General features: G+C 37.4%; 1 protein-coding gene across 5 annotated transcripts in view; it reads left to right on the top strand.

Moving 5' to 3' along the window:
• Positions 1-27,004, top strand: part of WASF1 (WASP family member 1) — an 83,659-nt gene that overhangs the window by 39,560 nt on the left and 17,095 nt on the right. For all 5 annotated transcript variants that reach the window (XM_084514218.1, XM_084514216.1, XM_084514219.1 and 2 more), the window contains one exon: positions 16,282-16,442. In XM_084514218.1, coding sequence (XP_084370344.1) covers positions 16,310-16,442 — 133 coding nt within the window. In that variant the 5' untranslated portion in view covers positions 16,282-16,309. The remainder of the gene's footprint in view (positions 1-16,281; positions 16,443-27,004) is intronic.

The raw sequence follows: 27,004 nt of genomic DNA, 5'->3' as shown, positions 1-27,004 counted from the left end.
TTATTTTTTTCTTCCTTTCCTCTTTTATTATCAGAATACTCTTCCTGTTGTGGTGTTTGATATTAGCTTGGGTATTAGAAGATGCTTTGAGCTTGCAGTATAGTTCAATAGCAAAACAGAAGAGTTTTGTTCTTCCAATTGTCTTCTTTTTAGTTACCTTGTTTCTGGTTAATTCTTGGGAGAAAAGCGGTTCCGTGTATGATTAGGTTGTAAATTTTGAAATTCAAATTACCATGCCCCTTTCTCCCACCAACTCATAGACATAGCACGGATCATCTCAGCATTAATAGAATAACTCCAGGTATGTAGGAATTGCTATGTGAGTTAAATCTTAGTTCATCTAAATGTGTACATGGCATGGATCATCTCAGTACTAATAGAATAACTCCAATACATAGGAGTTGCCATTTGAGTTAAATATTAATTATCTAAGCTGGTACCCGTCTTCATTTATAGCCAGGAACATCAATTGGAAAAGAAAATAGAGTTGAAACACTGTGTTAAAGAATGATATAACCACAGTAAGTTTATTTTTAATTGTTTGCGTATGGCTCCCCCCCTTAAATTAATTAGCATGTGAATCTCTGCTATAATTTGAGGTGTTGTGTTGTTTTTTGGCGTGTAGTCCAAAGCAAAAGCTCTGGTATTGCTGGAAAAAAAAAAAAAAAAAAAAGGAGTGTTTCTGTGACTAGTGTGCTGCAGTGAGTCAGAGCAGATAATTTTATTAGTCTTTCTAGTCATAGGTTCAGGTGTGAATTCAGGTAGTATTTTTACCCACCTGAGAGTCTAGCCCTTTGGGAACACTGCAAAGTTGAGGTTGTGGTTATAAAAGCATTGATGAAGACTGCAGATTTTTTTTTTTGGTGAGATTTATAATAATAATATTATGCCAAACCACATTAAGTTTTATTTTTTTAAATACATGCTTTAGAGCTCACCTTTGGGTCGTTTCACAGTATTTACATGTAACTGTAAAAATACATGTTTGTTTAGTGAATAAACAGCAGTGTCAGTCTTGTCACCAGTGTGGTATTCTCTGCTGCTTGCTGTTCCAAAATATCTCCAGGCCATTAGTAGGAACTTCTTACCTACTCTGTTACGTGCATAACCATCTCTATTTGCTTTTGTACTGTTGATCTCCAAGTAATGCAGGTGGTATTTGGTGGCTGCTTGAGCTTTTACTTGTTGCAATCAGCAGCATTATTTTCTTTTCAGATTGCACTAAAGCAAGTATTTTTTGAGCAAGCTTTTTACTTTCATTCTTGGTTATTTTCTGCTCTTTTGATTGAGGTTTTGATTAAAGATCTTGCGGAAGAGCCAAGCAGTTGTTGTTTCACTGTGTCTGTCATTTTAGTATATAGGGTAAGGCAAGGATTTTATTTACAGCTTTTATTTCTTATTTTGATTGGGAGAAACTAGAAGTCTGTTTTTAGCATCTTTTTAGATCATTTTAAATTAGCTGCCAATAGTCTTAGCAGCACAAAACTGATATCTCCTTGAAATCAACAATTTACTACAGAGGAATATTTTAATTAATTTTGTTAGCTTTTACTGACAAAAAGACGACTGTCTGAATTTGCTGTGAAGTCTTCCCACTGATCTTTGTATGAATGCTTCCACTGTGTGTGAATGTTTGTGAAACTTCCCTGGAGATGCTAGTCACAGTGGTGCCTTTTGTACTCTCTAGCCCCAGTGCCTCTGAGACCCTGTAGGTAGAAGTTGTATTTTTAAGGAGGAAGAAAACCTGTTGTTTTATTTTTATTAATCTCCTGGCATTGATCAGTGGAGTTCTGCCACCTCTGATAGAGTAGATGAAGTTGTATTCACACAGACACTTACATTTCCCTCTCAAAAAAAAAAACACCATGGATATGCTTAGGCTGTCATTTGCTCTAAATGTCTTGGTATTGCATCTCAGTGCTTTACAGCCCTTGCTGCCATAATGTACTTGCTGTACTTGGAGTTGCTTTGTTGGTTGCTCATGCATCTTCAAGTTCAGTGGTTACCCAGAGTTCAGAGAGATGCTTTCCTGCTGGGACTTTAAAACCTCATTGTCAGACTGAAGAATGCTGTAGGTTGGTTGTCTCAGGCATCTGTAAATCTGAGACATGGTACATTTCATTCCCTCGTGGTGTTAAGGAAAAGACACTTGAAGGACTTCTGTAGCTACCCAAATCCCCACTCTCCTCCTGAAATGACATTTGTTTTCAAGCCTCTTGAAAGCCTTGGTCTAAGCAGATGTCATGGAGTGAAGGGAATCTTGCAGCGTAAGACTACAGCGCTGTAGGAGTGATGCCACCCGCTGAGCTGGCTCAAATGGCACCTGTGCTGTTCTGGCAAGGGAAGTGGCCTCTGTCTTATCTCAGGGTTATGAGACCTGCTGTAAGCGAAGACGACACCCTTTAACTTAAGGGGATTCCTTCCCAATTCATTTTTTTTGTCTTATTACTGTATTTTGCCTCATTTTTTGTGTCATCAAAATGCAGCTCTAATCTTCAGTGACTGTGCAGAGTTCCTGATGTTCTGTAGATTCAGCCCAAGGACACCTACCAAATCATCTCAAGCCCTTCCGTGTATTCAAAGTCCTTCTCCTGTATTCTCTGGTTTGTACTCCCCATTAGTTAAGGATTTTGAACTGTCTGGGATACATCGGGCAGAACACAGCTTCCTCTGGCAGGTGTAGTCACAAAATCAGCCATAAAAAATAGCAGGTTCCACGTCTATAGCCGACTTCTTTGCTTGTGGTGGTATTCACTCACGAAGCGTGCTAATGAAAACATGCTAATTTGTAAATTACAAAATAGTGCTGATTGCCTATTATGAATGTTTGCTTCTGGCAAAAAATGGAGCAGTTATGTTTTCCAGCACAGGCATAATTTTCCTCTAACACAAGGTCTGCTTTTTACATGTCCTTTTTTTTGGTGGAAGATAGTTCCAGAATGGGTGCTCTTAACTTTCTCCTAAAGACTCAGTGACTATCTTGGTATTCTTTCTGGATTATTTCCTCTGGTTCTGAGATGTATTTTTCTGAACATTTTCTTCAATCTCTCCTGAGTTTCAAAGGAGGCAATTTTATTAAGATTTCATAACCATCAGCGGTGAAGACAGCATTTCCACTGCAACAATTGCTCAGCATTCATTGCACCTCAAACATCATCTTGGATATTTCCTTAGGAAATAATTTCACTTCTCCCTCCTGCCACCTCTTTGGGATCAGGCCTGATCTTGAGGGGTGGTTCCCCAGCAACCTCTAGTCTTATCATCTCTTTTTTTTCAGTTACTTTTTTTTTTTTTTTCTTTAAACAAAAGACTGAAATAGCAAGAATCTACTCATCTAACCAGAGAGAGATGTAATTAATCCTGCCCATTTCAGGAATAGACTTTACTGCAATTATTTTCTCAAGGCTAAGAGAAAAAGACTCATCCTGGATCAGAAAAATCTGAATGCTTGTGTTTGCTTGTTTCAAGCTAATATGTGAGATGTGATGATATCTCATCAATAGAGATACTGGCCCTCAACTCTTGGTTTTCAGGACACGTTCCTATTTCTTCTGTCTGGCAGAAAACACATTCCAGTCTGTAGTGATCTGGCCATTATCAGGGTATGGTGTTGGGGCTGTTACGTTCTTATGCAGAAAGTATCTCTTCAGTGGTATAAAAAGCATCTCTCTTTTCTGTTTGCTTGTTAAAGGTTTCCTGGAAATCACTTTCAGGTAGATGTAGAGAGCAATGAGGTCTCCCCTGAGTCTCCTCTTCTCCAGACTAAACAACCCCAGTTCCCTCAGCTGCTCCTCAGAAGACTTGTGATGGTCACACCTGAGATGCTGAGAACTGTTTTCACTGCAGACTGAGAACTCCTGATAAATATATGCACACAAGGTTTGGGCCCCTCAATAGTATTAAGTCACTATGACCAGAAAAGCTGTGTGCCATTTGCTGGTTCAAGTAAGCCTTGTAGATACACTTTTACTGTCTCTCTACTAGGAAGAATGCCTCCAGAGGAGCACATAACTGAAAACAGTCTTCTGACCCTGTAAAGATGAGTTCCCTCACAAAGCCTCCCAATGTGAATAGTTTGTCTCTGCTTGAAATTGAGGTGGCATTTCCAGTTTAGTGACTGTAGTTTTCATTTCCATGGATTTCCAACCCCAAATCCAGTTTAAATCAGGAAGTACAAGAATGCATGAATATAGAAATGTTCTTATTTCACATTAGTGACTCCTGTTACTTAAGCTCGTAACTTCAGTAAGTGCTGTTTGAAGCATAGCACAAAATCAAGTTACTTTAAAAATTAAGTTTCTAAACCCTCTGAAGCATTGTGGCCCAAGAAAATGATGCAAATGCAGTCATTCTTTGTTATCTGTCTGTGATCCCTGTTTCATCCCAATGATTTGTTAACCACTGTCTGTTTTGAGCCAAATTTGATAGGGAAACAGATATTTGAAAGATTGTTAAACTCCTGCCCATACTATGAAAATGTGCATCTTTGCAAATGTTAATGGCAATGGAAAGGTGATGGTGTTAGCTTACGTGTAAATAGATACAGGAAACCAGAGAGGAAAGACATCTTAAAGATATCCCGATTATGGGAACAGCTTTAGTTAAAGCTCACAATCAGCCATGACACACAAACCTTGAGAGGACTAGCTGTAATTAGTTCCAGTGTTCACAAAATTGTTAGTTTTCTCTGTAATATTTATTCCTTTCCTGGCAAAGTTGATTTTCAAATTCAGCCATGAACAGTGAAAGTGAATGCTGGTTAGAATTAATTTTAGTATTTAAATTTAGGGGAAAATACATACCTCAAATATGAGGTGTTTAAATGCTTTTGGAATTATGAAGAACCAGTATAAGTAATCTGAAAGCACAGGGGAACCAATCTAAGAGAGAAAACAAAAATTGACATATCTTCCTGTCTACTTGATTGTAGAAGAGATTACCCAAGAAATTACTGGAAATTACTATCTAAAATGATGATAACTGAAAGGGAAAAAATACTAGAAAATGTGTTGTTACAAGGAGCTCTGCAGTGCGTGGTAAAGAAGCACATTTGAGTTCTCCATTCTTTACTTAGCAAATCTGTTACTGATTTCAGCAGGGAGTTTTGACATGATAAAGAGTGAAGGATCAAATGATCGGTTTCTAGCCTTAAACAATATGAATTGTCAGTGTTTCTGGACTGCTGAATATTTAATAACATCTCTGTTCAAAAGTAAACAACTTCTCTGCGAATGTTCATACCTTTTTTCCATCACCGTGTCTGTTCAAACATGTGAAGTAGCATAAATGGCAGGACATAGTGCGGTGTTGTTTATGCACATTCACATTTTTAGCAACAAATCCATCCTCTGCGAGGAGTTTTATCATTCACAAAGAGGAAAAATTAATCTACAAAGAAGCTCAGGCAGTAATAATAAGGTGATTATTTCACATCTGTGCATCCTACTTGATACTTGGTGTATCTTAATTCCTCCTTTAAAACCGTGAAAAAGAAAATCAAACCCAATAATCTGTCTTTCTTGGTTTTGGTACAATGGTCTGAAACGCATTAAAATTATTTGTGTTTTAAATACATGGCTTATCTCTGGCTCTTGCAGTGCTCACGGCCCTTCTTCAAACCTCTAGTAACATTTTGAGGCACAGAAAGCTTCCAATAGTCATTGTAGGCACTTGCTACCAGCATAGTACTAGTTAGGAGCAATGAGTAGTTAGTGCTAAGAGTACTAGTGAGTGTGCTGTTCATCAGTGCTGGATTAATATGATGCATTTGCATAACTGGCTCCTGTGGTGCTAGTGTAGATTCCTGATGTTATTTATTATTTCAGTAGCATCCAATTTCCTTCTCGGATTCAACATCAAGGTCAACACAACAAAAGGCACAGACCATCGTATTTCCCCATCCTTTCTTTCCTCACCCATGCACAGCCACTCATTCCTTTCAGTTTTAGCACATCATAATTTAATATTTACCAGTTGCAGCCTGGTACCAAAGGATTAATTATTTCCTAATGGCTCTGCCTTCTGGGGTTCTCCTCTCGCACCAGCAGGAAAGGGAAGGCTTTGGTCACTGGGGGTGTGCGCTTGGTTTCCTCCGTAGCACCAGCGCTGTTGTTAAGGCAGGGCTGCACGCCTTGAATCCTAATGCCTCCATGCAGGGGCTGGTTTTTGTCTCATAGGGGCTGCCCACGGGGCCACAGCTGCTGTCTGTGAGGTGGGCTTCGCTCCTCCTGCCCCACAGGGCCACGAGGTGCCGCACCACTGAGAAGCAGGGCCCAAGTGGGTGCTGCTTGTCCACCCGGTGCCGAACAGCTCCAGCTGCAAAGTTTGGGTACCAGCTCCTTAAACATTTATCACAAAATGCCGTCCCTTCGAAAGCAGTATGAGCAGATTGGCTTTGGCGTTGATTTGGGAAAATTAAGTTATAAAACTGACACCTGTGTTCATGGTAGGTGTTATCCTGAGCTGGTGAGAAAGGTAACTGTGAAAATGTTAAATATACCACCTTTCTACAGTTTTTCTTGAAAACATATCTTCTGATAGATACGCTGAAACCACAGAAGCTATGCTTTTAGTTCTGGCATTAAGATTCGGGTTTTAAATTAACACTGGATTAGCGATCTGTCTCTGTCAAGACTATAAAGAGCTTTTGTTGCAATCCATCACAGGGCTTTTGTGCTATACGCCATGCGTAGAAGCTGTTAACAGGAAGACGAGATTAATGCCGAGAGAAAAAATGTCATCAGATAAAACGCAGGTCTCAAAAAGCAATTTCAAATCACAGAGTATGTTATATGCATTAATACAGTTTTAGCATTTGGGGAATGGAGGAAAAGTTGTAATCAAAAATTAATTTGGGCATTCTTGGCTGTACCTAAATTAGAACCCAGGGTACTTCCAAAATTGTTTTTAATCAAATGACCTGACAGAAGCTCACTAGGAGAAAAATTAATGAGTTCAGGGTAATCTGAATTATATTTAGTAATGCTGATAGCAAATTTTGCTGCTCTTTTTTTCAAATCTTGCATGTAATAATTTGAAAGATTACTATTTAGAGTTAGCAGCATGTGTGTATGCAGATATATAATGCAAATGCATGTTTAATTGTGCATATACTTTATATTTTTTAAATTAATTGTTCAAAAAGCTTAATAGAAGTACAAGTGTAGGGAGTCTACTTTTTGCATTGATTAATATCCTAACAATAAAATGCAATATGGTTCCCCGTGACTTCAATATTTCTGCATTAATATATAGGCACATGGATTTCATTAATCTTTTTTTTCTGTAGTAAGATATCATTAGAGCTTGCGCCTGCTTGGGGACAATCTTTCTCTTCTCATCTGTGAACTATTCACAAGGTTGGTTTTGTGAGTCTTCACTGTAGGTTAATACTGTGGTTTCAATATTGGAAGGTATTTTTAAAGGTTATATTTTAAAGATACTTGGAAGTAGAATTGTAAGAGAAAAACAAATACCAATCCATTCCACTCTAACACTTGGAAATCTGTATTTTTATTATTTTTATTTAATGTACTTAGGATTTTTTAAAATCAGAATTTTTGTTCTTCATGTGTTATGTGTTTGTTATGTTATATATATATATTGGAAATAAGTTGTTGCACTGAAGAAAAGAATGCTTTCGATTTTCATTTTTGCTTAAAATATTTAATGTAAAGCAGATTTGTAAAATGTTTCTTGCTGTACACCTGCTGAATAGTGTCACATCTAACTTAGTATACTGAATTTTGTCTATGAGCAAGAAATGTAACTGACTTAGTGCCTCATAGCCCCCAGCAGCCATATGGTTCAGGGTAGCAAGTGTTGAACTTGATGCTTTTGCAATAGCATTTAATTTTAATTGTTTCTTTATTAAGATGAGCAAAAATGTTTTTGCAGTTATTAGCGAGAGACATCAAATAAATGTGCTCATGTGGTGTGCGTCTTTTTTTTTGTACTTTTACTGTGATTTGTTAGGTTTAATATAATCAAATTACATTTGAAAGACATTTACCATAGGAAGATAGATACTTCTGGTGATGGAAAACATGATGAAAGCAACATGGTTAAAAACAATCAATGCCTATTAAATTGACTAATCAGTAGGTACTTATTATATTATAGAACAGAAAATCAGAGGTGAAGGCAAAATAAAAAGTTTCAGTTACGTGAAATCATGCCAAGTTTAGCTTTGTAGAAAGAAGCTATCCTAAAAAAGCCACGGTTTGGAAACTGCTGTGCTCTGAATTGTTTGTGTTTGAATTAAACTTCATTAATATGAATTCTGCTTAACAAAAGGGAAGAGATTTGCAATATTGGTGTGCTGTTCATGTAACCCTGTTGTATTTTGCACCTATGCTGGGAAAAAGCAGCACATGTTGAGCTCCTTGTATTTAGGATCCCTTAGGTTTTTGGTCTTTACGGATGATCTGAGTGAAATCTTCCATAAGAGCTTGAGAAGAGATAAATGTCTAAAAGAGATGGTAACTGCCCTTGTCGCCAGTGTATCAAGACAACCATGGCCAGTGACAGCCCAACCAAAACATGGATGGGAAGAATTGCAGACAAGAGTGCAAGAAGCTCCCCTCCCCTCCGTTGCATACACTCAGTCCTGTGGTTGAGCCCAGCCCAGCTTTGAGGACGCCCAAACCCATCCAGTGGGTTGTAGCTGGATTTGAGCATTACAGATCTAACGCAACAAAAGTGGATGTGGTGTGGGAGCCCTAAGGGACTTTTTCTCCTGGAATCATTCAGTAGAAGTGTTCTGCTGCTTGATATTGTGCCTTGTTTTGTGCCATGTGGCTCGTTGATTTTACCCAAACTGCAGCATTTCTCTCCATGAAAATGCACCTTCATATCCTCTGAAACTTGAGGTAGCCAACAAATTTCCGAGGTGGTATGTCTGCATCCTCCCCTGGAAGCTTACTGCTGTTTCTATTAATGCTACTTGCCACATTGGCAGTGCTACTGTACTGTTACGACTCGTGTCATATTTTCCAGATTTATTTCCTCCAGGACTCCACTGGAGTTATCTCAGCAACAGTAACTCTTTAAGACTTTTTGAAAAACAAATTTATCACATATAGAAGTTCTTAAGTCAACATACAAATAACTCCATTTGTTTTCACCCATAGTTTCCCCAAATTGCCTTCATTTTTGGTAAAGTATTTTATGGTAGTCACAACCAATAGAGCTGAAAATACTATTTTTTTTTCTGGTATAGAAAGTTATTGCCATTTTCTTTCATTTGTCTAGCTGAGTAAAGGTGAAACTTGTAAATTTTGGCAAGCAAGTGGATGTAGCTGTGGTTTGTGTCTATAATCAAAGCCATAATTTTCAATATTTTTTCATGTGCTTTAAAGATGAGTATATATATATACGTCTCTGTTCAGGTGTGCAAGCGTGCATGAGAAAGATTGCAGTCTTACGATACACACCTGGGAGAAAATTGGCTGGGTGGTAGCAGCTGAAAAGTCACATTTAAGCACTCTGTAATTATGCCTTAGATATTTAGTAGAACTCAAGCCCTACCCATTTTTCTGACTGCATTGTCAGTTTCTCCTTATCTCACATGAAAGATGTACCAAAATGGTTAAAGATTGTTCTATATGAAGAAAACAGTAATTGTCACAGACACGTACATTAAAACAGTATAAATGTCGGTTAGTATTAGAGAATAAAAATTGCAAATGAATTTTAAAATGCATTTTATATTTTTATGAGTTAGGTTTGTTTCTTTACAGTCTGTTCTTTATTATTTTGCAAATCAAATACTTTCCTATACAACATTACTGAGCGAGTTCAGTGGCCCATAAACATATTAATCCAGCCCTGCACAATCTTACCTTCAATACAGCAACAGACTGTTAAGGGAACAGTTTGAGACTTTTATTGGTATTAGTTCAGGAACAGTATCATTTATATTCACGACTACAAATAAAATAAGAAATATATTGTTATTGATTTTCTGTGGTTTAAAAAAAATAAAAGGCTCAACTTGCTTTATATACCCTGCATAGTTGTTGCACTTTATGTTGACCAAATGTGAGCCAACCATTTTGAACAATCCTGTCCTGGAGGTATTAAGATGCAGAATGAATTGGTTACATTTACTCATTTGTGTAAATAGTGGTGATGTCAACTTTGCTTTCTAATAGCATATTTTCAATTTATTTTCTTTGGCGCTGGTTTTTAGTTACAATAAAGTCATCTTTTCCTAGTCATCTGCAGGTAAAAGTCTTTTTGAGAGCAAGTTGTAGGTGAGTGAGATTTGAGGGAAGAGTTCCAAAGAAAAGTCTTTCATTCTGGGATGTGGTTCATTGTAGAAAGGTTGCAAAACTGTAGTTTTAACAGGTTTCTGTTAAATCAAGTTAAGTTGTCAGTTGTCATCAGTTCCAAGATGTAATCTGTAAGAGACATGGATTACCTTTGCAGTTTTAATATCATGTAATCAACTGGGCAGTAGCAGGTAATGGCCTACTTTACTGCAGAACCCCACACTGCTGGTATCAGTTCTTCTCAGGATGTTACCTGAATGAATGAAGTCTTTGTACATCTGCCTTTCTGTAATAGTGGTGTATATTATAAGATCTTCATCTTTTTTTTTTTTCCTCCCTGCAAGCAATATAACGGGATATGTGGTAGTATAATTAAAATTTTGACAGACAAGAGAATGAGCTTCATTTGTTTAACTGGTACAGTCTTGATACTTTACCAGATTAATTAACACATTTGCAGTTCATTTTGACGTTCATTGGTCTTCTTGATATTCATTATTAGAATATCTGGGGTTAGTACACCCAAACTATTGTGTCACGGACAGTGAGATATATTCAGGCCAAAATTGTAATGAAATCTTACAGCTGATTTGTATGAAGTGTTGTAATTTTTTTTTACTATTATGTGGAATGATGTTAAGAGACCAAATTCAAGGAAAACCACGTGTCTGAATTGAAGAAGGTAATTGAAGATTAAAGTATATGTCATAAACAAAGAGAGGAATTTGATGATAATTAAGGGCTGCTTGATTAACGTTTACAAAATGAGTTTTCAGTTAATGCAAATCCAGTGGTAGCTGAGGATGTTATTGGTACTTGCATGTAGGAGAATTATTTTTGCAGAAACTTAATTTTGAAAGTTCTGGTGATAAAGTTAACAGAACTTTGTATTAAATCAAAGATTTTTCATGTAAGAAATATGAAGATTATTAGCTACTTTCATTCTGTCCCAAAGTCTGTTTAGCATAGATACCGTTAGTTATGTGATTATATAGGCAAATATAAAAGCTACTGCATACTTTATTTCTGCTTCTAAGGGGGAGGTGGGGAAGGGAAGTGTTAAATTGGTTATTACTTTTCAGGCTGTGATCTATTACGCCAGCAGCTAGAATGTGATCCATTAAATGAGGCATATGAAAGGCATTGCTGTTGTACAATGTTAGAGAAATTACAAGTATGGTAATACTCAGCCATAAAAATACATTATAAAAATGGTTGGAATGAAATTTAAACCCATTAAAGCAAGGACATTCCAGTGCTGCATTATTGATTTACATAAAAATTATAGATGAATGTCTTTCATTAATGCTAAGAAACTAAACTGAGTTTAGTATTGACAAAGTGTAACCTAATCAGAAGTAAACTTTCATTAAAAAGATGCTGTGGCTGTGAAATTTTATTAGTCTTCTGAAAGTAAAACTGAAGTATGGTTTCACTTCTAGTTAGAGTTGGGCAGTTAGTTAGTTTTCACCACTTTGATGGTGTGCTTTCCTACTTATATTAGTGTTACTTGCTAGAAAACCTCAGTTGGCGTTGTCACAATTGACATTTTCAGCTTCTCACAGGCTTCTAGTAATCCAACATTTCTCCATGCATCTTGAACTTCTGAGATACGTCTCCAGGATGGCGTCAAGGGGCAGTGACAGCAGTGTCCGACACCACGGTGCTCTCAGCAGCAGTGGTGGTGGGGTGATCGTCATGCGTGGTGTCACAGCAAGGACACGAAACAACTTGCCTTTTGAAAAGAAGGGCAGTCAAATCTCATTAAGGCTGTTCTTCTGAGAAGGTATTAATTGTCTTCATTAGTGCCATTGCTTTGCAGTTCTTTAAGCCATAGGCAACGGCAGCATTATACCAACTTGTAAAAATCACATCAAGGCATGATAGATAAATGAAACATGTAGGTGCCAAGTACATACGCACACTCGGTGCTCGTACTCTGTGCTTGTTTGTCCTCTCAGCATGGAGGGGCAGACTGTGCCAGCTGTTGTACAAGTGTTGGAGTAGCAGACAGCTTTATAAAGATTAGAGTCGGCTTCTCAAGTGGAGTCGGAGTGCTTCAAAGGATGCACAAGAAGTGTGGGAGAAGTTTTCAGTAGTGGCTGTGCGAAAGAGATCCGTCTCTCTTTGTAAAGACTAATTTCCCAGTTGAGATCCCTTTAGAGCATTTGCAGTTCGAGTGCAAACTAGTGCCACTGCTTAAGAGTTGCCTGGAGGTTTGTAGGGGAGAGCAGGGAGGAGGGAACCGTGTCCCTGCCCTGGAGGTGTCACCTGGCAGGCAGGGCGAGAACTGCGCCTCTCTGGTGTCGGGTCACCTTTCTCACAGCAAGGGATGCTCTCATGCACTGGCATGCTTCTTCCTCTCCTTTGCTTGGTCACCCTTATCTACAGTTCTCAGGGCTTAATTGAGAGCAACCCACTAACAAGACGTTATGATCTGAGGATGATTTTTTCTTTTGCAGCAGGAATGGCTTGGGTAACGTATGGTTGGGAGCAGAGGGGAAGATGGTACAATTTTTGTTTTTCATCTAGAGGATATACTGGGTTGTGACATTCCTTATTTTTTTTTCCTCTTTCACAGCTCTAAAGCTGCACGATACTTTCAGGGATTTCAGAATTTGTTAGCTTTCTTGATACAATCTGCATTAGGAAAGTCATCTTTTATAGGAGAAAAGACTTTGCTTGGGCACGGTCAAGTTCTGCTTGCTGTCCCACTCCTGTGTTGTGATTGAGGGCTCCCAGTGCTGGGATCACTAAACACGACCGGGGAGGAATCATCAAGACCTGCTAGAGATTGCCACAAACTATGAAGACTATGTGGTCTGTGGTGGACAAATTACCAACAGGTAATTTGCTGTGTACAGCTCCTGTAGCAATGGGTTCCACCGTTTATTAAACATCATGTGAGATGGGTTTCCCTTTGAAGCATGTTTGATTGATATTTTCCCTGCTGCCTCCTTGTTCTTGTTTCTGTAGGAAATGGGGAAATATTCTCTGTTCAGGTTTTGTGTAGTTTTCAGACACGATGCATAATTTGGAAGGTGGCAGTTATCTTCTGGCATTTCTTTTCCAAGTTTATTCATACTTAAAACTCTACCTTATACCATACTTTCTCTTCCCTGTGCTACCTTTTCTTTTTCCTCTATATCTTTGCATAGAACAACCCAAACTGCCTTAGTCAGATATTATTAGAAAATGATATTTGTGGTTTGGGGAGGAGGAAAGGGCCGAGTGGATTTTCTGAGAAGTCTAGAGAGGTCAAAAAAAATCTATTGTCATAAGTGGACTTTTATTCGGGTTCAGAGTTGTATGTTTTGAGATCTAGGGAGTTCTGGCCAAATCTTTGCTTATCCAGCTTTTTTTATGCCCACTGGAGAAAACATGCAGGCCAATATTGCGTCTTTTCAGCTGTTTTGTCAAATATTCTATCCTAGAGGCAAATGAGGCAGGTAAGGGGCACTACACAAATGCTGTTACTTAAAATCTATCTAGCAGTGGGATAAAATTTCTTTAATATTTTGTTACTGCTATTACACACAGTTTTACAGAGAATCTTTCACTTAAGCATCTGAAACTTTATGATCTGTACATGGTATAAACTGGGCAAGTTTTTTTTTTCATGCAGGGTATAAAACCATGGTGGAGAGCAATATTATCAGTTTAGTATTGTCTTGATTAAATAACTCAAGAAAAAGGGCATCAACCATCATTTTTTTTTTACTCTTACTGATATTTTTTTATATCCCATATCTGTATTAGAAATAACTATTTCACTTTCTTTTAATGTAGATTTTTTACTTTTATTAAGTTTCTTTTCATATGCGTTTGGTCCTCTCTTTCCAAGACTTACCTTCTTCGACAGTATCATTAAAGTAGTAATCAAGAAAGAGCTCAAGTCTGGAATTAATATTTAATTGTTTCTGTAGAACATTGCTCACATGTCGTTTGTTGTGTTACTTTTACAGTGACAAAATAGTTCCTTTATTTTCTGTTGGGGAACTGTGGTAATGAACCAGGGTTGTTCATGTGCTTGTTCCTCCTACAGGCTTGCATGCTGCTAAGACTGCAGAAGCTCTGCTGGTAGGGTCCTGCTTGATCTGCCTTGCTTCGTCCTCTATGGTGTACCACAAGTACAGAGGCTCACTTGTCACTGTCAACACTTTCTCAATGCCTCTGTCTGAGACAGTGTTCATATTTGCACTTTTTTTTTTAATGTAGCTTATATTATCAGCTGGCGTTTTGGTATTTTGGCATTCGTATGCTAGAAAGACTTGGGATATTCCTGGAAAATAGAAATCTGATCCTATAATTTTCCTGCCCTATGCACATTTTCATGTATTTAAACTTTTAATATTGAGAAACTAAATTGCAAAATTTTCAGAACTCTCATCTTAAGCAGTGACTAGAGAAATTATTTTATTGTATTTTTAATCAAGTGTCAAATATTTTTGATTGTCTTCTGAAGAAAATAAGGGGAGTAGACTTGTTGTTGAAAGGCACTGAATGATGTCTAGCCAGATCCTGGAAGCCCAGAGTTTCTCAAGAAGAATTAAGGATCCTTCCTGGGTTCCTCAGTTACAAGTGCAGCCTTCAGAGAAAGAATAGCCTCCCAGAAAAAATGGCAAGGAGAAATCTAAGCAGCCTGCAAGGGGAAGGTGCCCCATTACCATCTTCATTGACTCTTAATTCACTATTACTTTCTAGGTCAGCAGAATTTCAGCTCTACCACCACTGGCCTTATGGGATTCTTACTCCTCCCCCCAAAAAATCTCCATTATGAGTAAAGATACCCATGGCTAAATATATACTATAGGGAAAATGTGTTTTGCTGCACAGCATGAAGATGCAGCTGCATCCTGGGAACATTTGGGGCTGAAGCTTCGAAGCAGAGGGCAGATGAAGCATTGCCACACTGTCCTACGGAGGGATTCAGTCTGCAGGGAGCATTGTGGAAAACTTGTCTGCCTTGCTGTCTTGAGAAAGAGCAATCTCTCTTCCACAGTGGGAAGGGAGGCTAAATTATCCCAACACCACGTATAACTGTTCTCTGGATATCAAGTAGGGGTTTTCTGTTGGTCATTCAGGGTTTTACATGGCAGAAAACACAAAAAGTGCAGAGTTCTAGGAAATCCATTTTTAATGAAGAAAAATTTTTGTAAATGAACTTAAAAACCAGCATTAATAAGACAAGATGATACTGTAGATACAACTTCCCCACTGGGAAACTCCTTCCAGTCGGTGCCGTGGGTGCAGAAAATCACAAGTCTGAGATGATTCTTACACTGTCTGCAGAGCTGGTGAAGGCTTTTGATTAATGTAACATATGTGGATTTGAAAAGGTGTGGAGGGGTAGGATTTCTGCGTCATGGGGGATTTTGTACTATAAATTTACCAAAAAGACTTTTGTGTTTGTATTTTTTTGTATTTGGAAGAGGCATCCCTAGCTTAGCTAAATTTGTTGCCAGTGGCAGTGCAGGTGGAAGGGAAATCTCTCTTTTCTTACCTTGATTAGGTATGATTTGTAAATGATGCTTAGACAAGAGGATGATTCCTGCTAGTATTATAACATTACTTAATGGATGGATCGTATGTGCCTTTCAGGTGGCATAGGAAACTACTTTGACCACATAATAAAAGGAATTTGTTGATGGACTTTGCTTGGCCTGAATAAGGAAGCAATCCATCAAGAAGAAAATTATTTAATGTTTTTATAGTGAGAAGACTCTTCTGTGTGTGTTTTTTTTGTTTTTTTTTGGGGGGTTGGGGAAGCATGAATTGTCTATGTCACATCACTGGCATCTGACTTGGATAAAGGTTTAAAGATAGAGAATGAAATAGTCTTTCATTGGGCAAAGAAGACGAGATTTATGTATTTACTGAGCAATGAATTCCGTCAGTACTGTGGAGGTATTTTTATCTTGTTAGGATTAGTCAATTTAACTTCGACATAATCTGAATTTAAAATACAATTTAACTTATTACAGTATTTTGTGTCCTTTCTTTACAGGTTTCCTGGTCCACTGATACATTTCAAAATGCCGCTGGTAAAAAGAAACATAGACCCCAGGCATCTGTGCCACACAGCTCTGCCCCGAGGTATCAAGAATGAGCTGGAATGTGTCACCAATATCTCCTTGGCAAACATAATCAGACAGCTGAGTAGCCTAAGTAAGTACTTTGTCCTAATAGCTGTATTTAGAACTGATATATTTTACACTCGCTGTTTCTGTGGTTGAAGTAGGAACACCTTTTCACATTCTCGGAAAATTGTGGCTGAGCCTTCAATCTGCTCCTTTTCTGACTAGTGATTAGCATCAATTGCTGTGAAAGTACGCTTAGGCTTCAAACTGAATTTCTCCAGTAGCACATCTCAGAACTGTTCAGCTGTATATTTCTGCTACCTGTGGAACATGTCAGAATAGGATATCTGGTAGCTAATAAAACCAGTAATTGCTAACCTTAGAGCAATTTTTGGGTAAGGAATATGACATAATGGGGAATATATATCACTGGATTGTTTTAATTCTCTTAACTTAAACCCTTCATCCTGTGATGGTCATTAAGATTAAAAGTTGTGTGTTTTTTTTAATAATAAATCCAGAAATGTAGTTGTTACATAGGTTTTCAAACAGTTAAAGATTTTTCTTCCTTCTCCTGTCAACAGTTTTTCCCTTGGTGCATTTTAAAGGAGTAAATTTCACAAGCTCTAGAACTCCGAAGGAGTTTTTCTGCAAAAGCTGGCTTCTGTTGTTGTTTTTTGTTTGTTTGCGTGTTTGTCTCTCTTTAAGTTACAGCAACTTTAAAAAGTTGTCAGATGCACCAGCATCGTAGTATTTTGAATTTCCAATACTGTGGTTGTTTTTTAACCACTAGGATACTAGTATTTTCCAGACTACCAGCACATTAAATATTAAAATGTGCATGCATATAAATCCAGAATGTGAAAAGCCTTTCAGCTCCTCAGTATCTTAGGGCCATAGGTGATGCAGCCTAATTTGTTAATTAGATTGATTTAGTTATTGGTTTGAGGGTATACTGTACGGTGCTGTGCTTTGGCAGCCTTTCAAAGCTGTTAGTCTCTTCAACCTAGTAGCACCCTAATTGAGGACACTGAATTATGCAATTGAGACAGGAATGCTTACAGCACATAAATATGAACATTATTCATATAGATGCTGCAAAAGCAAGGAAAATAATTTAACTGTTAAATTATTTTCTGTGAACCAAGAACATACAGGTTTAGGATGCAGTAGATGATCACCATCCTAGGTCTTAACCAATTTTCAGTTTTAAAGAACACCAACTTCCAACCCAACAGCATGGTGTCAGTGCTTAATTTTTTGAGATTCAGCAGTATTTGCTGTGTTTTCTTAATTATACATACTTCATGTCTGACGTTGTTTCTACAGCTGTTCAGGAAAAGTGCAGGATGAATAGGATAGAATAGTTTCAGGTGGAAGGGACCTTCACAGATCATCAAGTCCAACTGTCAGACTATTTCGGGGTTGACTAGAAGTTAAAACATATCATTAGGAGAATTACCTAAATGCCTCTTAGACACAGGCAGGCGTGGGGCATCAACCACCTCTCTAGGAAGCCTGTTCAGTGTCTAACTACCCCCTTGGTAAAGAAGTTGTTTCTGATGTCTAGTCTGAACCTCCCCTGGCACAGCTTTGAGCCATTCCCACGTGTCTTGTTACTGGATACCAGGGAGAAAAGATGAGCACCTCCCTCTCCATCTCCCCCCCTCAGGAAGATGTGGAGAGCAATGAGGTCATGCCTCAACCTCCTTTTCTCCAAGCTTAACAAATCCACTGTTCTCAGCTGCTCCTCACAGGATGCAATATCAGAACAGGAATAACTCAATTAAGGGATAAAACTAAGGATGAAAGAATACCTGTTGAGTGGTCCTGCATTTTCTGTATGGCTTGCCTAATGTATTGCACTGATAGAGAGACACTTTCCAGGAAATTTAACAGTAATTATGTAAACTCCGCTTCTGTAAGAGGAGTGTGGTGCTACATGAACTGTGCATACACAGTCATGAGCCCTAATTTAGCTGTTTTCACATGGGAGGAGTTTGTCATGAGCTTGTGACTCAGTAGTGGTCAGGAAGGCACAAAATGTTGGAGATAACAAGGAAGGCAAGAAAGGAGAAAAAAGGTACCAGTTTACTCTGCAGTAGCAAGCACAGAATAGGTCACTCAGATCTGTTTTTTTTTTTTTTTTTTTTTTTTAATAAGTAAAACACTGATGAGCAGGACCTGTTACTTCAGTCTTTTGTTCTTCTTTCCAAACAGCATCATGGTGTTTGCAGTTTTCTATGGACAGTGCTTATACCAACTGAATTACTGAATAACTGATGTTCCTTTTTGGAGTTTAATACAGTCAACTGATTTAGTTTTTCAACCTGTATGTATTTGTTTTATACTGTATATTTTTAACAAAAATATTTTTATCTGTAATTAAATAGAAGGCGTTTTTACAAATTAGTCCTTATTCCTCAGCAATACTGAGGATTTCTCTATTAAAAACAGAGGTCTTCTTATAAAGACATGAGTACCTTTTGAAAGTATTCTGACCTAGAATTGTTTTATTTTATTCTTTCTGTTTGGACCTGTAGCAATATGGATTTGAAAAGATTGGGGAGTTCTTCTGGCACAGGAATGTTGTCTCCTGTATGCTTGAACCCAAATAACCAGTCTGCACCTTGTGTTTCACTGTTACCAGTATACAGGGAAGCCTGCTGACGTGCAGATAAATTTTAGTAGTCATCTGTGAGTCATAGCCAGCAGGCATAGCTTTGCAGCAGTCCCTTGGCAACCAGCTTCTCTGCAGTCCTTCCCTTCTTGTTTTCCGTGGATAAATGGGTGTGCTTGAGAATCAGCCTTCAAGTTGTAGACAGAGCTAGATTTCTCTCCGAGAGCTGAAACTCGGTGTTCTGATAGGGCTTAATTTCCTTTAAACTAAAGCTGCTTTTGCTTCTGACAGTAAAGTTATGCAAATTGAAATGAATGTTCTTTAACCTGATTAGCACTCTTTCATTTCTGCCTGTAAGATTTTTCTGTTACCAGCCCTCAAATAGAGGATTAATCTCCTGCCATTATGACTCTTGAGACCAAGCATTCTTTTAACCTTTCTTCTGATAATGATATGGACAAATAGTGCTATGATGAAATTAGAGCTTCCAGTACTTCAAATGGTACTGAAAAACATTATTTAGAAAAGCTTAGTGTAGAGTTTTATCATGTACGCAGTTATATCTTTATTCTTGGAGCTCTTCATAATAATTCGATGGGATTAATCTAGCAACTGAATCTACTTGGACCTGCTTTGAGCCAGGTGTTGGACCGGATGACCTCTAGTGGTCCCTTACCACCTCAACCATTCTGTGGTCTTGGGTGCTATGTGCAAGCAGAGCATGCCTGCAGAAACAATACCTGTAAAATGACAGGAATTCTGTGGGTTTTTAATGTTTTAATATAAAATGAAAAGAGCTTTACATCAGTCTGTCAGCAATAGTTGCTATGTGTCTTCATACAAATTCTTAGTCCTTTCCAAGTTTATTAGATGTGTTGCTTTTAATTGTTTAAACTGGAAAAAAAACCACTGACCTTTAAAAGAAATAGAGATGAAAGGACAGAAATACTTATATCTCCTTTGAGTGATAGGCCTTGCCTTTCTCTCTGGAACATGAAAAAATATAGGTCTGTCTTTATGCTACATACAAAATTGCCAGTAAGTAATTTTTTTCCCCGTCTATTCCCACGTTTCCCTAACTCGATAAAAGGACCTGTTTTCTGACAGCCTTTCTTAGCACTGTGGCAACAGAAACTCTCTAGACAGCAGCAGTAACTGTCTATTTCCTAGCCATTTTTCCCTTTTTTTCTTGCTTTCTGATTGTATCTGCTTTACATAAGTGCTTACCTATTTTTTCAGCAGTGTCGCAGATGTATTTTTATTCCAGTACAGCCTGTGTTGGTTTATGTTAGTGTATGTTAGTCAGGCTATAGCGTCTTCCATCATATATGAAACATGACCGATAGCACTGTGCAGCTGTGCCATTGTTAGAAGATGGATAAATAGTTCTTTTGTCTGGGGGCAACCTCCTCTTTTGTTCACAACCATCAACCAATCTTGTTTTTCCTTTTACTCAGCTGTTCCTTGTAGACAAAATCTATCATATAAGAAACCGAACTGATGGTGCTCGTTCTTGTTCCCAGCCTGACACTCCCATATGAGGAGGAGAAAATTTCTCCTTTTGAGTATTTTTTCTGTATGTATGTTCCTTTTATGAATATTGCAAGCATTCAGACCAGAGCTTTCATTGAATTGTAGCAAGATGTTAATTCCCCCTTTTTTTCTTTTACATTTCTACAGTTTAGATGTAGAGCTTAGGGATATGGTTTAGTGGGGACTGTTAGCGTTAGGTCAGAGGTTGGACTCGATGATCTTGAGGTCTCTTCCAACCTAGAAATTCTGTGATTCTGTGATTCTGTGATTTTCTTCTACATTTTCTATAACGAAAGAGGATGCTGAATAACACTGTTTTCTAAGCTGGAGTACATTTAATGTTAGTGAAAATAATTTTCAATTAACATTGAACCTCAGTAACCTTTTCTCTCTTCCTTTCTTTTCTTGGTATTATTTCTGAGTTTTATCTTGTTGTCCTAGGTAGTTATTTCTTTTCCTCACACCTTATTTGTAACCAGTAAAATACTTACTTTTGAACATATTATTTATTCACCCTTTTTTTCTGCTCCAACTCAAGTTTTGTTCCTTATTTTTTGCTTACCATGCCATCCCCTAGAGAGTTTTAAGCATTGCTGGTCTTGTGTGAGACATTTTCTCACTTCAGAAAACCTTCATTTTGCCAAAGCTTTATGTTATTCAATAAATGGGAAATGTTTCTCTAGAAATACTCACCATCAAGGTGTCTAGACTGCAATGAATTTTTAGAACCAAGCCTCTTCAAGACCAGCCTCTCTCACCAGGATATCTGGACACCATCTTCACATGGTGAGGCCCCCACATGTTGCACGATGAGAAGTAGGTCTCTGCAGACCTGAAGCTAGGACTTCAGTCAGTATTTCAGAACCAGCAGAATCCTTATAGCAGGTTCCTGCTGTGGGAATCCTCCTCCTCACTGTGCTTGCAAGAATATTCAGTGTTTTCTGTGAATTTTCTTCATTAGTCACCCCTCTTTCTTTGTTTTACTATGATTACCAGGGAATACTGGAGAAAATGTTCTAATGCAGATGGTGTAAGGGAACTGATGAGCTCAAAAACTGAAGGCTTACAGTGCTTTTCAGAGATCTCCATCCTCTCAAAGACTTCTGTGTGATTTCTTGATGGTGTCTCTCCAGTAGTAGCCGCGTCAGCAATATGATGCTGATTCATCTCCATTTCAAATGATAATGAGGGAGTGAGCAAATGGTCAATAATTTCTCGTTGAAAACATCTGTGTTAGGAAATTAGAGTAGTGTGAAGTCCTACAAGTCATTAATTTATTGCCTAGATAAAGCACTGAAAGAAGAGTAAGACTTCCCTGTGAAGGGATTATTAAGAGTGGTGCCTTCAACACCAAGTTCAGCTCCCAGCAATCTCTTTCCCAGATTTTCTGAGTACTGCGTGGATAAGCTCAGCCAGTTTACTTGAATGGTACCCTCGGTGGGAGATGAGAAATGTTACCTCAGACCTCTGTGACTGAAGGTTTTTGAAGGATGCCTTTTTCTGCTTGGATGTCAACGAGAAACATAAGACCTGCTCCAGAGTTGGCCTTTACCTGAGTTTTTGATATCCTGGTCAGGTTGTCTGATAAATGCCTGGTTCATCTTTGCCAGCTAAAGGAACCAGGTTGTCTCTTCAAAATTATGACCATACTGTTACAATCCTCACAGCCAGTCCTTATGGATTGCTCTTACACCTTCATAATGATAGGTTCCTAATTAGCATAGATGAACTATATTTAGTTATGTGATTTTCCAGAGCTTGCTCATCTACAGCCACTAATGGTTTCAAGGATCTACCAAGGATCTTATCTCCGAGCCTGGAAGACAGTTCAGTCTCTTAACTTTAGTCCTTCTCCTAGCCACGGAGCAACCTCAGTGAATAGTGGGGTTGAAATAATCCATTGAGAATCAAGCCTAGGGTTTTCAGTGAAACTCTGATACAGCTTGCCTTTTTGCTAAAGCATTTAATTAAATGAAATTAATGTGGTGAAGAAGAGAAGCTGAATCAACTTGCATTGGATATATTAAGTTATATGTCAAAATTAACTGAGGATGAAAAAACATATTAATAGAAAGAATAGCTTTCTTGTTTTGCTGCATAAAGGGACCCTGGTTATATATTCATACTGGCTTATATGGTAATTAATTATCCTGAAAGATTATTTTCTAATATATACAATATATGATATAGCAAGAAACTATTTGGTAGCTAGTAGTGTAATTTTGCATAGTGTAGAATATTGGGAAAAGAATGAAGTAGGACCTGGGGTGGGTTTTACTGCTGCCTTTGTTCTATGCTTTTCTTTTTACAAAACGTACTGAACAAAAATATTGTTTCGTATGAGACTGGAATTGAAGTAATAGAAATCAAGGAATGATAGCATAAAAGTGGCCAAGAGACCCAACATTTAGCTTATTCTTTGATTTTAAACATTTCTACAGCTGTTTCAAAAGTCAGATTACCAAACCTATATTTTTAAACTGTAATGATATTTTGAGGTTTTTATATTTTAACATATTAACATATTTAGCATTTATTATGGTAAATACATTATACATTGTTAAATATGTCAAAAATTATTAAATGCACATTAAATATTTTATACATTATACGTGCATTTTATAAACACATATCAATACCTTTTAATGATAGGTGGATTAGATTTTGCTTGTGTACATGTTAATTTTCTGTCTTTGTGCTAAGCTCCAGAAGTTTGATTGAGAAGTTAAGGCTAAATTAACTAAGAGTAGTATTTTTGGCAACACTTAACAATTGTCTTGGTTTTGTTTGTCCCACTCGATGCATCTCACATTGGCCTGAGATTTACTGGTCATCTTGAATTTTCAAATTGATGGTGCTTTATGGCTTTGAGCACTTCAAGTGATCAGTTTATTTATTCAGATAAATTCTTAAAATTTAGATCATGGTTCCTAGAGGCTGCTGATAACATAACAGGTCTGAGGGATGCTGTTTCAGCCTTAGGTGCAGTCAAAGGGCTTGCAACTCTTTACTGTCCTTTTGCATTTTTAAAGAAAAAAAGCTTCTTCCATCAGGATTCAGGTCCCACTCCTTGTCTGAGAGCCTGTAACTTCATCTGATGGTAACTGATCTGGTGTTGTAAAATGATTTATTTAAACACCCATTCCTTAAGTTTTGCTAATGGATACAGCATAGAGAATGCAGTAATTGGGGTGAATTTAAGGACTGGAGTTTTGAGAGGGACTGATAAAGGGACTCTTCTGCCACACTTCAGTTAGTTTCAAATAGGGTTCAAAACACTGTGTAGGGATTGTAGTTGATTTCAATTCATCTGATATGTCCTGAGAACAAGTCAAAAATGGTGTTTCTTGTATTGCAGTATCCCTGCCTATTACTGCATTGGATAGTTAGAGATCATTAGTTTGTACACAGAAGTCAGTGCTGGACAAATGTTTAATAAATTTTAGGGAAAAACTAGGTGATAAAAAATAAATGAAGAGGGAAAAACGGTGAAAGATTGAAAACTGTAAAACTGATCCATAGCTTTTTCAGATTTTATAAGCCATTGTGTGCTAAATTGCCATGGTGATGAACAGGAATAGATGATACATGTTTTTGTGTGTCTAGTTTAAAAAAAAAAAAAGAGGAAGAGGAAGGCAGTGAGCAGTATTATTTTTATTCCATTTTCACCTAATAGCTACTGGCATTTTCAGCTTGTAGGTGTTTTAAATGTCAGGAGAAGAATTGTCCAAAAAAGGCATACATGCATACATTCTGTGGGGCAGGACTATTTGTCACTTCCAGGACATTTTATTTGGCTGTCACAGGAAAGGACGTTGACACCAGAGGGAGCTGCATCCTGGTGTCACTTTCTTGCTGAAAGTTATCATGAATAGAGACCTTTGAGACAAGAAGCTGCAAAAAGAATGAGCTGATAAATGCATTCCTGAATTTAAATTAAATACTTGTGTGTCCTCTTATTTAAGTGAAAAGAACTCTGTGATCTGGTAATAAAAGACAGAATGATGGACTGAGAAGGACAACTGGTAATATTTGAGGGAATGTGGATTGCCTTTTAAAAATGGCAAATTTAGGTATATTTCTGGTCAATTAAGCAAGTTTTGCAAACACAATAAGGTTTTCACAGATGTTGAAATAAATGCCAATATAGTCTTCTGCAAATAAATTAATAGGTAAACAAATCACTGATCTTTTTAATCTGGTATTATATTTCCAGCTATGACCAAAATCCTAAGGCATTATTATTCTAATTGTTGTAGTCATCTGTCATTCTCTTCATTGTACTGCATGGAACACAAGTAGAGTTTTTATTTAGTATTTATTAAATACTGAGCATCCTGCCAATAAGTTTGGGATGGTGTGGGTTTTTTTTTTTTTTTTTTTTTTTTTTCTTGTAAGTTTTTGTTGTAAGTTATGTGAGTTTTTGTGACATCTTGTGTGGTTCACTGTTATCACCTGTCATATATTTTTGTAAACTATTCAAAATTGAAGATACATTTGTATGGAATACACACAAAGACGTCAAAATAAACAAATACTGGATTAAAAGTCTCATATACATACATTCATGCACAGTATTCATTTGAACGGAAGTTATACATTTCACTAAAAGCAAACATTTTGTTTGGCTTGAGAACTCATTTAGTTCAATATGCTTCAAGCAAAAAACAAAGAAGACTGCCAACAGGCATGTAGGTAGAGACAACATTATGGTTGCATACCACTTCAAACACGACAGGTTATTTTTAATGTATTTCCCATTTGAGGATTAATGTTCATAAGCACAGGCAAATTATTCTGTGCAATGTGTTTGTGGCTGTATGCAAAATAACAAAAAGATCTTGAGACAGATTATTTGCAATTGGAGCTCATTAATGAGGTAGATGAATTGTAAGCCTGATTAAATGATATAGATAAAACAAACTAGCCTTCAAATACATCTATACGTGAAAGTTTATGCTTGATTTTAATTTGTATGTCTCTGAATATTACATGAGTTGTCTAATTAAATTGAATAATTAGAATATATCTGAATATGTTATCAGAACTAGATTAAATCTGTTTATAGTAAATGTATATTAAAAATTTAGTAATCTTGCTCTTAGTGGATCTCATTTTTAAGTAATTTCTCTTGCTTCAGATACAGGTTAAAGAACATAAACTTTTCAGAGTTTCAAGACGTATATTAGAAAGTCTTGTGTTAGGTGAGTTGCCAGCTAAATAGACTTTAACTTTCCATCTCTTTTACTGTGGCCTAGTCCTCAGATACACGGTTCTAAGACCGGCTGTACCTTTCATCTGCTTCTCACTGTGGCTAGTAACAGATGCCTCAAGAAGAATAAGAGCAAGATAAGCATGTATGATGCTTTCCTCCTACTAATCTCTCAGCCTTCAACTGCTTCCAGTTTGGAAGCCTCATCAACCAGCTGGGTTTCTATGTGCTTGCTAATGCTCTGTTTCTTTTCCATGCCTTAGAATCACTGGCCAACTTTAATCTCTCTTTTTTTTAGGTCACCTACAATTATCTATGATAGCATAGATCCCAGTACATAAAGCTATGAAGCCTTCCCTTTCTCAACTGTGAAGACCGGTTATTTACTCCTATCCTCTGTTTTATACCTTTTGAGGAATTATTATCTGTGCCAAGTCTCTTACTTTCTATGCCCTGGATGTTAAGCTGTCCTAAAAAGCTTTGACTAGGGGCTTTCCAAACTCTTGGAAATCTAACTAGATCATTGCACTCCATCTGTGTGCTTGTAAACCTGCAGAGGTTTACCTTTACAAAAGCTGCACTGACTCCTCTCAGTTCATCCAGGTGGCTGCTAATTCAGTTCTTCATAATGATTTATACTAATTTGTTCGTATATCAGGTTTACCGGCCTGAAGCTCTCAAGAAACTCCATGAAAAAATTGAAACTTGATATTGTGCTTGCCACCTTCCATTGTGTATTAAGGAGATTTACAAATCGTTACTGTTCGTTTTGCCAATTTATTTTCTGTACTTTTTATATAGTCACTTCATTTTCTTTGACAAGTCTCCCACAAAGAAGAGTTCTGGCATGAGGATCTCTCCAGTTCCTTTCCACACCAGTGGAAGGTGTGAAGTTAGCTCGTCTCCAGTGATCTTGTCTTCTCTGAGTGCTCCTCTTATACCTTCATTATCAGTTGGCTTTATGGACTCCTTTGCATCCTTTGCAGGCTTTCTTGTTCCTCATGTGTTTGAAGGAATATTTATTAGTAGTTTGTTAGTTGTTCCTCATGCTATTTTTTATGTTGTTTCATTTAATATGCCACAATTTGCAATGTTTTCTATTTTCTTCATTTGTACAAGTCTTCTAATTTCTCCCTTTATATTCTGTTGTGTTTATTTGTGCTGTTTTTTATTGCCATTACCTCAGTCTTAATAAATGGTTGTGCACTGGCCTTGTACCCATCACATGGTATCCTTAAATAGTTTCCACACTACCTGTAAGGATTTAATTTTTGTCCTTTTGATG

This window comes from Aythya ferina (genome assembly GCF_964211825.1).
Source record: "Aythya ferina genome assembly, chromosome: 3".
NCBI classification, from domain to species: Eukaryota; Metazoa; Chordata; class Aves; order Anseriformes; family Anatidae; genus Aythya; species Aythya ferina.
Note: the sequence above shows the minus strand (reverse complement) of the source record. Positions and strands in the feature narration are given on the sequence as shown.